This window comes from Liolophura sinensis, chromosome 1 (assembly GCF_032854445.1).
Source record: "Liolophura sinensis isolate JHLJ2023 chromosome 1, CUHK_Ljap_v2, whole genome shotgun sequence".
Lineage (NCBI taxonomy): Eukaryota > Metazoa > Mollusca > Polyplacophora > Chitonida > Chitonidae > Liolophura > Liolophura sinensis.
Window position 1 is genome coordinate 81,363,205 of NC_088295.1, and position 10,625 is coordinate 81,373,829.

General features: G+C 41.2%; 1 protein-coding gene across 1 annotated transcript; it reads right to left on the reverse strand.

The window, feature by feature from the left end:
• Positions 1-6,468: 6,468 nt before the first annotated feature.
• Positions 6,469-7,587, reverse strand: LOC135464599 (rhodopsin-like). Its single transcript, XM_064742045.1, has one exon. It carries the CDS (start codon positions 7,585-7,587, stop codon positions 6,469-6,471), a length of 1,119 nt encoding a protein of 372 aa, XP_064598115.1.
• Positions 7,588-10,625: the final 3,038 nt, after the last annotated feature.

Below are 10,625 nucleotides of genomic sequence, written 5' to 3' on the forward strand. Positions count from 1 at the left end.
CATCATTAAAGACATTATAGTCTAAGAGTTTTCTTGAAATATCCTTTATTTTTAGCACATTGTACCAGGGCTGTTTTTAGTTGTCCTGTCATCTTTTTACTTCTCTAGTGCTGACAGTATAAGATCAGTTTTTGATGTCAGGTTTGTTATTCATGTGTTACATCTTTTGTTGTTGTATTTGTCATGCTTGCTCGCTATTGTTGGGAAGGTCTTACAAAACCATACTCTCAAAGAGCTGGTCACATGAAGTATGTCAGATATGTGGTACCCTGATGTGGGAGCTGTGGGAGGTTTTCCTACATGTATTTGTACTTGCAAGTCTGATCCAACATGTCCAAGAAATGAACTGCCAAATATAAACTACCATAGCACATATTGACACCCAGGTGGATACACAAGGAGTTATCATCTTCACAGTTCATGTCAATCTGATAGTGAAACTTTTCAGTAACATTGCTTTGGCTGATTCACACTGATTGAGGTGCCACACTTGGTTTATGTATGCTGCTTCCTTTTATGCTTACGTTTGTTCTCTTATGCTTTTCTGTCCAGATATGATGTATGCTGATTCTTCACATTTTAAGCATTTTAAAATATCAGATCCTTATATTAATTCTTGTAGTTTTGTTTTACTGATCACTGTGACTGGATACCTCTGGCTATGTACTAAGTACCAGGTCGTGTACTGTAGGAGGTGGTCATTGGTGCTAAAGTTTAGAGAGATTGTTAGTAAGAAAACGCTTAAATGAAGTGCAAAACATGAGATATGTGTATGTTATATATGGGTACAATTGTTGTATATGGCGGTGTAAGTATTTGCATAATTCATACAGTACTTCATTGTTTTTTCACATTAACAAGTAAAAGAAATTTCAGTGTGTATGACCTATATAATCAGTGTTTAGCATTTTGCATGGCTCGTCATTTTGTTAGAAGACATGGTAAGGTAAAGGCCTCGGTAAACCAAATTCTTACATTTTTGAAAGCAATTATTTATATATTTTTACACATTGATTGATTAAGGTGATAAAGGGTACATCCTGTAACGTTATCACTCCTAGAGACTCATCAGTAAGGCTGTTGTAAAGTTATGTTCTGTACCAGTTATAGCTATTTGTGTTAATTTTCTCAAGTTTTTCTTCATGTTATATATACATGTCATGATAGAACCCTCTCAGTTTTTATTGTGCATTTAACAGGTCTTCTTTTCAGCACTGTCAGAAATGTTCGTAGGAGGCTTTTTCCGTATTGGAGTTTTTTTTTCTTTCTTTTTCTGCGGTGCTCCTGTGCTGAATAGTATTCACTATTTACTTATTGCAACAATGTGTGAGGTTGGCTTTGGGCTGATCTTCCTATTCAACAATCTATTGTTGGCATCTCATTGTGACAGTGTGTGAGGTTGGCCTTGGGCTGATCTTCCTATTCAACAATCTGTTGTTGGCATCTCATTGTGACAATGTGTGAGTTTGGCCTTGGGCTGATCTTCCTATTCAACAATCTGTTGTTGGCATCTCATTGTGACAATGTGTGAGGTTGGCCTTGGGCTGATTTTCCTATTTAACAATCTGTTGTTGGCATCTCATTGTGACATTGTGTGAGGTTGGCCTTGGGCTGATCTTCCTATTCAACAGTCTGTTGTTGGCATCTCATTGTGACAATGTGTGAGGTTGGCCTTGGGCTGATCTTCCTATTCAACAATCTGTTGTTGGCATCTCATTGTGACATTGTGTGAGGTTGGCCTTGGGCTGATCTTCCTATTCAACAATCTGTTGTTGGCATCTCATTGTGACAATGTGTGAGGTTGGCCTTGGGCTGATCTTCCTATTCAACAATCTGTTGTTGGCATCTCATTGTGACATTGTGTGAGGTTGACCTTGGGCTGATCTTCCTCTTCAACAATCTGTTGTTGGCATCTCATTGTGACAATGTGTGAGGTTGGCCTTGTGTTGATCTTCCTATTCAACAATCTGTTGTTGGCATCTCATTGCGACAATGTGTGAGGTTGGCCTTGGGCTGATCTTCCTATTCAACAATCTGTTGTTGGCATCTCATTGCGACAATGTGTGAGGTTGGCCTTGGGCTGATCTTCCTATTTAACAATCTGTTGTTGGCATCTCATTGCGACATTGTGTGAGGTTGGCCTTGGGCTGATCTTCCTATTTAACAATCTGTTGTTGGCATCTCATTGTGACATTGTGTGAGGTTGGCCTTGTGCTGATTTTCCTATTCAACAACCTGTTGTTGGCATCTCATTGTGACATTGTGTGAGGTTGGCCTTGTGCTGATCTTCCTATTCAACAATCTGCTGTTGGCATCTCATTGTGACAATGTGTGAGGTTGGCCTTGGGCTGATCTTCCTATTCAACAAACTATTGTTGGCATCTCATTGTGACAGTGTGTGAGGTTGGCCTTGGGCTGATTTTCCTATTCAACAATCTGTTGTTGGCATCTCATTGTGACATTGTGTGAGGTTGGCCTTGGGCTGATCTTCCTATTCAACAATCTGTTGTTGGCATCTCATTGTGACAATGTGTGAGGTTGGCCTTGGGCTGATCTTCTTATTCAACAATCTGTTGTTGGCATCTCATTGTGACATTGTGTGAGGTTGGCCTTGGGCTGATCTTCCTATTCAACAATCTGTTGTTGGCATCTCATTGTGACAATGTGTGAGGTTGGCCTTGGGCTGATCTTTCTATTCAACAATCTGTTGTTGGCATCTCATTGTGACATTGTGTGAGGTTGGCCTTGGGCTGATCTTCCTATTCAACAATCTGTTGTTGGCATCTCATTGTGACAATGTGTGAGGTTGGCCTTGTGCTGATCTTCCTATTCAACAATCTGTTGTTGGCATCTCATTGTGACATTGTGTGAGGTTGGCCTTGGGCTGATCTTCCTATACAGCAATCTGTTGTTAGCATCTCAAGTTACATCACTTGGCGATAGTATTTATGACTGTTGAGTGAAACAGTTGTTATACAGTTTAGGATAAGAGTTAAACAAAACTCAGCAAGGCGTTCCTGGTGTCTTGTTGAGAATCACATGCAGTGTCAAACACCTTTTTATTACCGGGTGCTTGTAGTGCTCTTTTTGTTCATATGAGTATTAGTACCTTCGCCAGCAAGCTTCATGTCTGAGTTCTGAAGACCGCTATCAGTCTTCGTATGGATTTCCATCTATCCGCTCTGTTTTCCAGTTCAGTTTTTACTACCATTAGCTCATTCATTATATATACATGAAATAGCGCAGGTACATAGCCATAGTTTTCCAGCATTTACATGACTGCTAAACAGTCATTTTAGGTTTACTGCCATTCCAAGCCATTAATGTAAGTGAACCGGTGTTAAACCACTTTAGTCGTACATAGGGTGGTAGACAAATCTGAATAAACACCTCAAAGCACATCATGCCAGTGTTATGTTGTTTCCGCCCTCCCCCTCAAGCGTTTCTCCCGCCCCCCCCCCCCCCCCTCAAGTGTGTGCAGATGTAGCAGTTTTAAGGCTAGTTGCAAGTGGCACGTAAATTACTAGATCTATCCAGATCTTGAGTTCTGAATTCAGCTTGTGGCGAGATCTGACGTTGGCGTGGTAGGCAGTTCTACAGAGATCAGTTCGAGGCCAGATCTGACGTTCACCTCGTTGGTAGTTTTACCGGGATTAGTCCAAGGATAAATAGAGCGTTCGCCTCGTCGGCAGTTGTAACGAGATCTGCCTGATGTTAAATAGAACGCTCGCCTCATTGGCAGTTGTACCGAGATTAGTCCAAGGCCAGATTTGAATTTCGCCTCGTGGGCAGTTGTACCGTCATCTGCTTGACGTTAAATAGAACGTCCGCCTCGTTTGCAGGTGTACCGAGATCTGAATGATGTTAAGTAGAACGTTCGCCTCGTGGGAAGTTGTACCGAGATCTGCATGATGTTAAATAGAACGCTCGCCTCGTTGGCAGTTGTACCGAGATTTGCCTGATGTTAAATAAAACGCTCGCCTCGTTGGCAGTTGTACCGAGATTTGCCTGATGTTAAATAAAACGCTCGCCTTGTCGGCAGTTGTACCGAGATCTGCCTGATGTTAAATAGAACGCTCGCCTCATTGGCAGTTGTACCGAGATTTGCTTGATGTTAAATAGAACGCTCGCCTCGTTGGCAGTTGTACCGAGATTTGCCTGATGTTAAATAAAACGCTCGCCTCGTTGGCAGTTGTACCGAGATCTGCCTGATGTTAAATAGAACGCTCGCCTCGTTGGCAGTTGTACCGAGATTTGCCTGATGTTAAATAAAACGCTCGCCTTGTCGGCAGATGTACCGAGATTTTCCTGATGTTAAATAGAACGCTCGCCTCGTTGGCAGTTGTACCGAGATTTGCCTGATGTTAAATAGAACACTCGCCTCGTTGGCAGTTGTACCGAGATTTGCCTGATGTTAAATAGAACGCTCGCCTCGTTGGCAGTTGTACCGAGATTAGTCCTAGGTCAGATCTAACGTTCGAATCGTTAGCAGATGTACCGAGATTTGCCTGATGAAAAATAGAACGTTAACCCCATTGGCAGTTGTACCGGGATCAGCTCGAGGCCAGGTCTGACGTTCGACCCCTCTACAGTTGTACTGGAATCAGCCTAAAATCAGATCTGACGTTCGTCTTGTAGGCGGAATCAGGTGAATATAAGCGTCATGTCCGACATTCATATACCAATCGTAGTCCGTAAAGGGCGTTCCAAGTCGATAATCGCAAGATCCATTTACAAAACAACGTTTAACACTAGCTGCCAAAGACAAAGGTATGTAAGGAATTATACAAATAAGAAATAAAGCCGGTAACACACAAGAGAGAAGCGGTCATCAGTTTTCAATGATGCCGGGCAGACAGTGGATATTCCAGGCATGAATTCCATATCTAGGTCAAACAGCAGTTAATTAAATAGAATAAGAATGACCGATCGAAGTACCTTCATAAAACTGTATAGCATCCGTCTTTTACAATTGCACCATACAGTCATTGCAAGTATATATCTGAGTGACGTGTGGACGCGATAGGCCTGACGCTTACATAAAGTTTGACCCTTATTGTAGGCTATCGGTATATATACGCAAAATGCAAAAGGGTTTATAGTTTCTCTTTGTGTCTGCTCCACTCCGGTTTTAGTTGTGGAAGTAGTACTTTGTGGATCAAAATACAGAAAAGGAATATTATATGACGTCAATTTGTGTAAGCAAAAAACTTTAATGGAAAATGTCGCCAAGCGACAAACATCGCTACAATGCAGGCTCTATTTGACGTTGTAATTAACAAACGTTGCTGGACAACAGCTAGAATGAGTTACAATTTCAAACCATGCATGAACAACCATTTCATTACACATTTTGTGGTCGGCTGACAAAATCTTTACCAAGGCCTCGCGCATTGCACGAACGCTTGTACCTGGTATAAGTGAGAAGTGTATGTGATTGGTTTGTGGAAGGTAGTACCCTAATCGATCCTAGACCCATACGGTGCTTACAACATGACACCCAAGTGTGCGTCACAATCTACCAACAAACCCTGGGGCCTGAGAGTGGCGTGATGCGAAGCAAATCTCGATGCCGTATGAACTACAAGGTGCGTCTGCCAGGCTTAATTCCCGTGCTTTCATGACTTTCACTCGCCACAGGCTCCTTAGAGAAACCTGAAAAAAAAAAATGAGCTCCAGTTCAAGAATTGTTCTCTGCCATTAGCGCTAATAATGTGCTACTACTGGAGATTCCGCCACGTCCTTGTCCTGGCTTCAACAGCGGCCAATGTCATTTAAGAAAACAGTCTGCAAACAATACAAGTGCTCAACACCCGTCTCCTGGCTGAATAATTCACTTCGGCACACGTAAGTTCATCAGAAAGGATTCATGTGGAGAATTGGTAGGAGTCTGTAATACTACACACAGTCAAAGCAATTAAATATAGTTTGGCAAAATCTGTTGAACGAAGAAATCCCACTCAAACGATGCAATTTAGGATTACTGAAAAAAACTGCAAGGAAACCTCCGAGTCTTTACAAATGATTAGCGCTGATCTCACCGGGTTCACTTGACAACAATGCTCTTCTCAGGGGCGTCTTATAGACAGATTTACGAAAAAAAAAAAAAACAGTTGTGCTCCCGCAAAAGTATCTTATAACGTCGCTCTAATGAAGAACTTTCTTGCTGAATTTTCTTTTGTCAAATGACTCCCTCGAGAGCCATGGGATGAACCAATACTGACATCGCAGAACTGTTTAAAGAAAAAACCTAATTTTTTTGGTCTAGGCAATAATAATATTATAACATTAATACCAGATAACAGCACATGGAATTCTCAAGGAAAGTAGTTATTTTCATGACTGTGCGAATATATATAACAACAATAGCTCGAGTGTATTTTCAAGCTGTGGGGACGGAAAGTCGTTTTCGGTGTTCAGCCTTGACAGAAGTTCATTTTATTAAAGGAACCAATTTGTGCTCAAGGTTCAGTTCGTGGATACACTGAGGTGAGATGAGGACGGTGTCGTCACTGACAGTTGACTCACGTAGGTAGACTGGAATTTCTTCTGTTTCTGTGCTGTCCGGCGACAACAGATGACATCAATGAACATTTGCCTGAAGCGCTTGCCGCCGAGAAAGAAAAAGAAAAAATTGAGTGCGTGATTACAGTCAGCCAAGAAAAACATGAGCTGATTGATGAGCTGATACTGCGCCGTCTGATGAACAGATTGTTTGTAGTCCCAGTATGGTTTCACGATGGAGAAGATGGACCCAGGCAACAGACAGCAGACGAATGCCACAGCCACTGTCACCAGCATGGCCGTCAGCTGCGTTTGGTGGTGGTAACGGCTTTGAGCCCCATTCTCTGTCCCAGACGTCATAGTTTTCTGTGCCGCAACGGCGCGCCGTAAACTGTAAATGATTAATCCATTAGGAACGATAAGCAGAACGCAGGGAGCGATTCCAAACACGAGACCATCTAGCCAGGGCCAAACTGTGGCCATGAACTTGGCATACTCGGGCTTAGGTCGACACCGAGGTTGACCTTGGAAGGTCCACAGGAAGTGAAGGTTGAAGGCAGTTAGGAGAAGCGCTGTCACAAACAATGTGACCTTGGCCTTGTTCATCGTGGAGATACGGTTGACTTTGAGTGGGAACCAGACGGCCACAAAGCGTTCCAGGGTCATGATTACCAATACCCAGTTAGCATACTGGACCGTGAAGTTGCCGAAGAACAGCATAAATTTACATCCAGCATCTCCCAGGGACAGTTTTCTTGTTAACTCTATATACAACAGCTTCGTTATCAGCGCCAAAGCGTCCACTACAGCGAGGAAGGACACGTAAAAGGAGGATGTGGTGAAAGGCTTGATGGCGTACATTGTGAGGAATACAGCCACATTACACACAACACCCACTCCACACAGTATCCTCAAGTAGTACCTGTTCAGGTAGAAAGCCACCCAGAACTCTGTGTACAACTCCAGCTCCCCGTACCCCAAACGACCATGGAACTTGCCAGGTGTGGTGGACGTAAAGTTTTCTACGTCATCTGAAGCGTTCATATGTGTCAAGATATCCGTGACGTTGTAAAGAGACGCCATGTTGCTCGCAAAATGGCGAAATGTTGTCTTAATCCTTCTCACTTCAAGTAATGACATCCATGACCCGATTCAATCTGAAGATATAAATCATAAACTCTAAATATTTTAATCATCAAACCAGCAAGTCATCTTTCATTCATGTTTCGCGGGCACAGATGCGATTTTGGGCGACACAGCACAGACAAAAGGAAAAAAAGATGGGGGATTCCGGGAACAAACCCGTGTCGGGTCATACCAAAGACTTTAAAAATGATACTTGAGTAAATATCTACACTTTGCCTACATTGGTCAGTATTTATCTAATCCTCTCTAAATTAGTGAGAAATTATCTACATCCTGCCTACAGTGGTGAGAAATTATCCACATCCAGCCAACATTGGTGAATCATTATCAGCAGACTGGAGAATCCATGCGTCGAAACAGGCAATCCTATATCATCCGTCAACAAAAAAAGACGTTCTAGGTCAATAATCGCAAGGCCAATTCCCAAAAATACAGACACACCCTAATCAGCTTAAGCTGGATAACGCTATTGATTTTCAAGCAGCTTAAAACAACCTCGTCTATATATGAATAGAATTGGAACTTTATTTGTTACACTTCACACACTTTACTCAATAATGTTTGTACGGCAAGGTGTATGGCTGGAGAATACTCGAAAGCCCTCGGAGGAAACCACCATACCTAGCCATGTATACGTAACAAATCCCCTTATGTCAGGCCGCAGCCGAACAAATGAGGGCTGGATTTGAACACCCAGGCTTTGTGGATGCCTTTGCAATCTTGTGACGTCTGAAAATCAGTATTTGCTAACATAATAGTTTATGGTCTCGTAGATATCGACAAAAAACGATCCTGTGGGAATGGATTAATAACGAATAGCCTCTGCTCAGAGAATTTGCTTGTGAAATTTTGAAGAAAATTCACGTTATGAAGTAGGGTTTTACATTATATGAATTGTATCTCACCATTTAGTTGGTATGGAGAAATTTGGTATTGTGGAGATAGCCTCAATGCGAGCAAGAGGAACGTTTCACTGCTGCCGTACATTTCTGGTGCTGGAAAGCCTTGAAGTTGGCTTATAGAATGGCGCTTGCGTTATCGTTCAAATGTAAAACGTGGACTGTCTCAATTACCAAAGCATTCAGTGTTTACAAATTACTATATTCCTCAGTACTGTCTCTGTTAACACAGATCAAAAGATGACATACGTAATCATGTAATCCAAACACATATATATTTTTTCATCTAGCCAAGGGCGAGCAGGGGTTTATTGAATGGAATGTGTCCCAAAAGCCATTGCTTTTTAAACTTTTTGTTAATGGAACGTGTAGACACGCTATGGTTAAATTTATTCAGAATTGCAGCAAGACATGTTTTGTAGTATCTGGTATAAATCTTTCATGTACAAATATCTGAAAAGCATTGCTGTCCCACTCAAACACATGTATCACATCACGATAAGTGTTCTCGTGATGGTTTAAGGGTATTAAATATCCATGAAAAAACCATCTAATCCTAACAATATTACCAAAGATCAATCCCAGGACACATTGCTGAAGGTCAGTGGTTGCATGTCATTTCCTCTATTATATGTGTATATATATATAACACAATCGAGATGAAGTCGTCCAAGATGGCAGCTTTTGTACGAACGATCTCTCCAAAATATTTGTCTCCAAAATAATATGTTTTCTACAGTGACTGTTGAAAGGATTCAAGATGGACAACAAATTGAAATGAGTAGATTAGAAAGAATGGGTCACTCGAACAAAACATCACCCTTACGGAAACTGATGTTGTAGACTAGACAATGAAAGGTCCGCCGCCCTATTACTGGACGGTTATTTTATGTTTATGTCTTTGACATGGTTTTCCACTGAGTTCAAACATGGTACACGGTGCGTGATTTAGATACTGATTTTCTTCATTCGCCTAGAACATCCCTTGCGTCTTTCCAGCGCCCTTGAAAACTGTTGACTCTTTCTCTTTGTATAACATCGTCTTAATTTCATGTTTTATGTAATTCCTTATTTCTTTGGTGGTATGTGTTGAACATTGTTATGGGAATTGTCCTTGCAATCATTGACCTTCAACGTCCACTATGGTTGACGGCTGCTATACGAATGTGTGTTTTAGATGTACCGTTAAAAATATAATGGCATTAGGAATCTCTTATGGGTAGGGACGGGTCTTGTCTAAAACATACAGAAGGTGGTTTATGTTACTTCCGCTTTGTCAGTGAACATGATAGGATTTCTTGTGCCTTGAGGAAAGGGTGTGATGAATACTTGCAGTGATATTACATAACGGAATGAATGTTATCAAGAGATAAAGAGACTTGTAAATGTAGATAGGATTGTTAAAGTTTTTTCTCTTTCTCATATATCCGACAACCATAATGCTACCAATATATGTATGAAAGGCAATAATCGAAAGAATTTTAAGTATAAATTATGTATACATATTTCAAATATGAATGTAATGAAAGGTTCACATCAAGGGAATCATACGGATAAGCATTCAGCTTGTAATATATACCCGAGAGAAACAACAACTGCGTGATGGTCCTGAAAATACAGTTCATGAAAAAATAATGTTTTGTTAACCTCAGTGCAGCAAATCAACGAAATGCCGAAGAAAAATAACAAAACAGCTTATCTGCTTAAACTAGAACTTAAATCCCTATAAATAATTAAAATATATTGGCACAGAACATCCACACTTTGAACCTGTGACCGACGTCAACATTACACGGTAAATGTCTTACACGTGATACCCCAACTTTTACGAAGTTATTACCATAATCTTTCAAAGGGCCTGATATGGTAGGGCGTGGAATCGGTCCCAGTGCATGAAATTGTGCACCTCAAAAAGCGAAACTGACAATAGCCGTGAATGATAGCCGTTGACACAGTCGTAAGGCCACTTCTTTTAGTTCTGTTTTTAGTCTTCTTTTCCTGTAATATGACAAGCATGCAACCAACTAAAACTCCAAACAAGCACTGAAGCAATGTTTTGGTAAAAAAAAAAATCCA

Bases quoted from the DNA above. Each gene is read 5' to 3' on its own strand.
- LOC135464599 (XM_064742045.1), bottom strand. From the start codon at position 7,587: ATGGCGTCTCTTTACAACGTCACGGATATCTTGACACATATGAACGCT.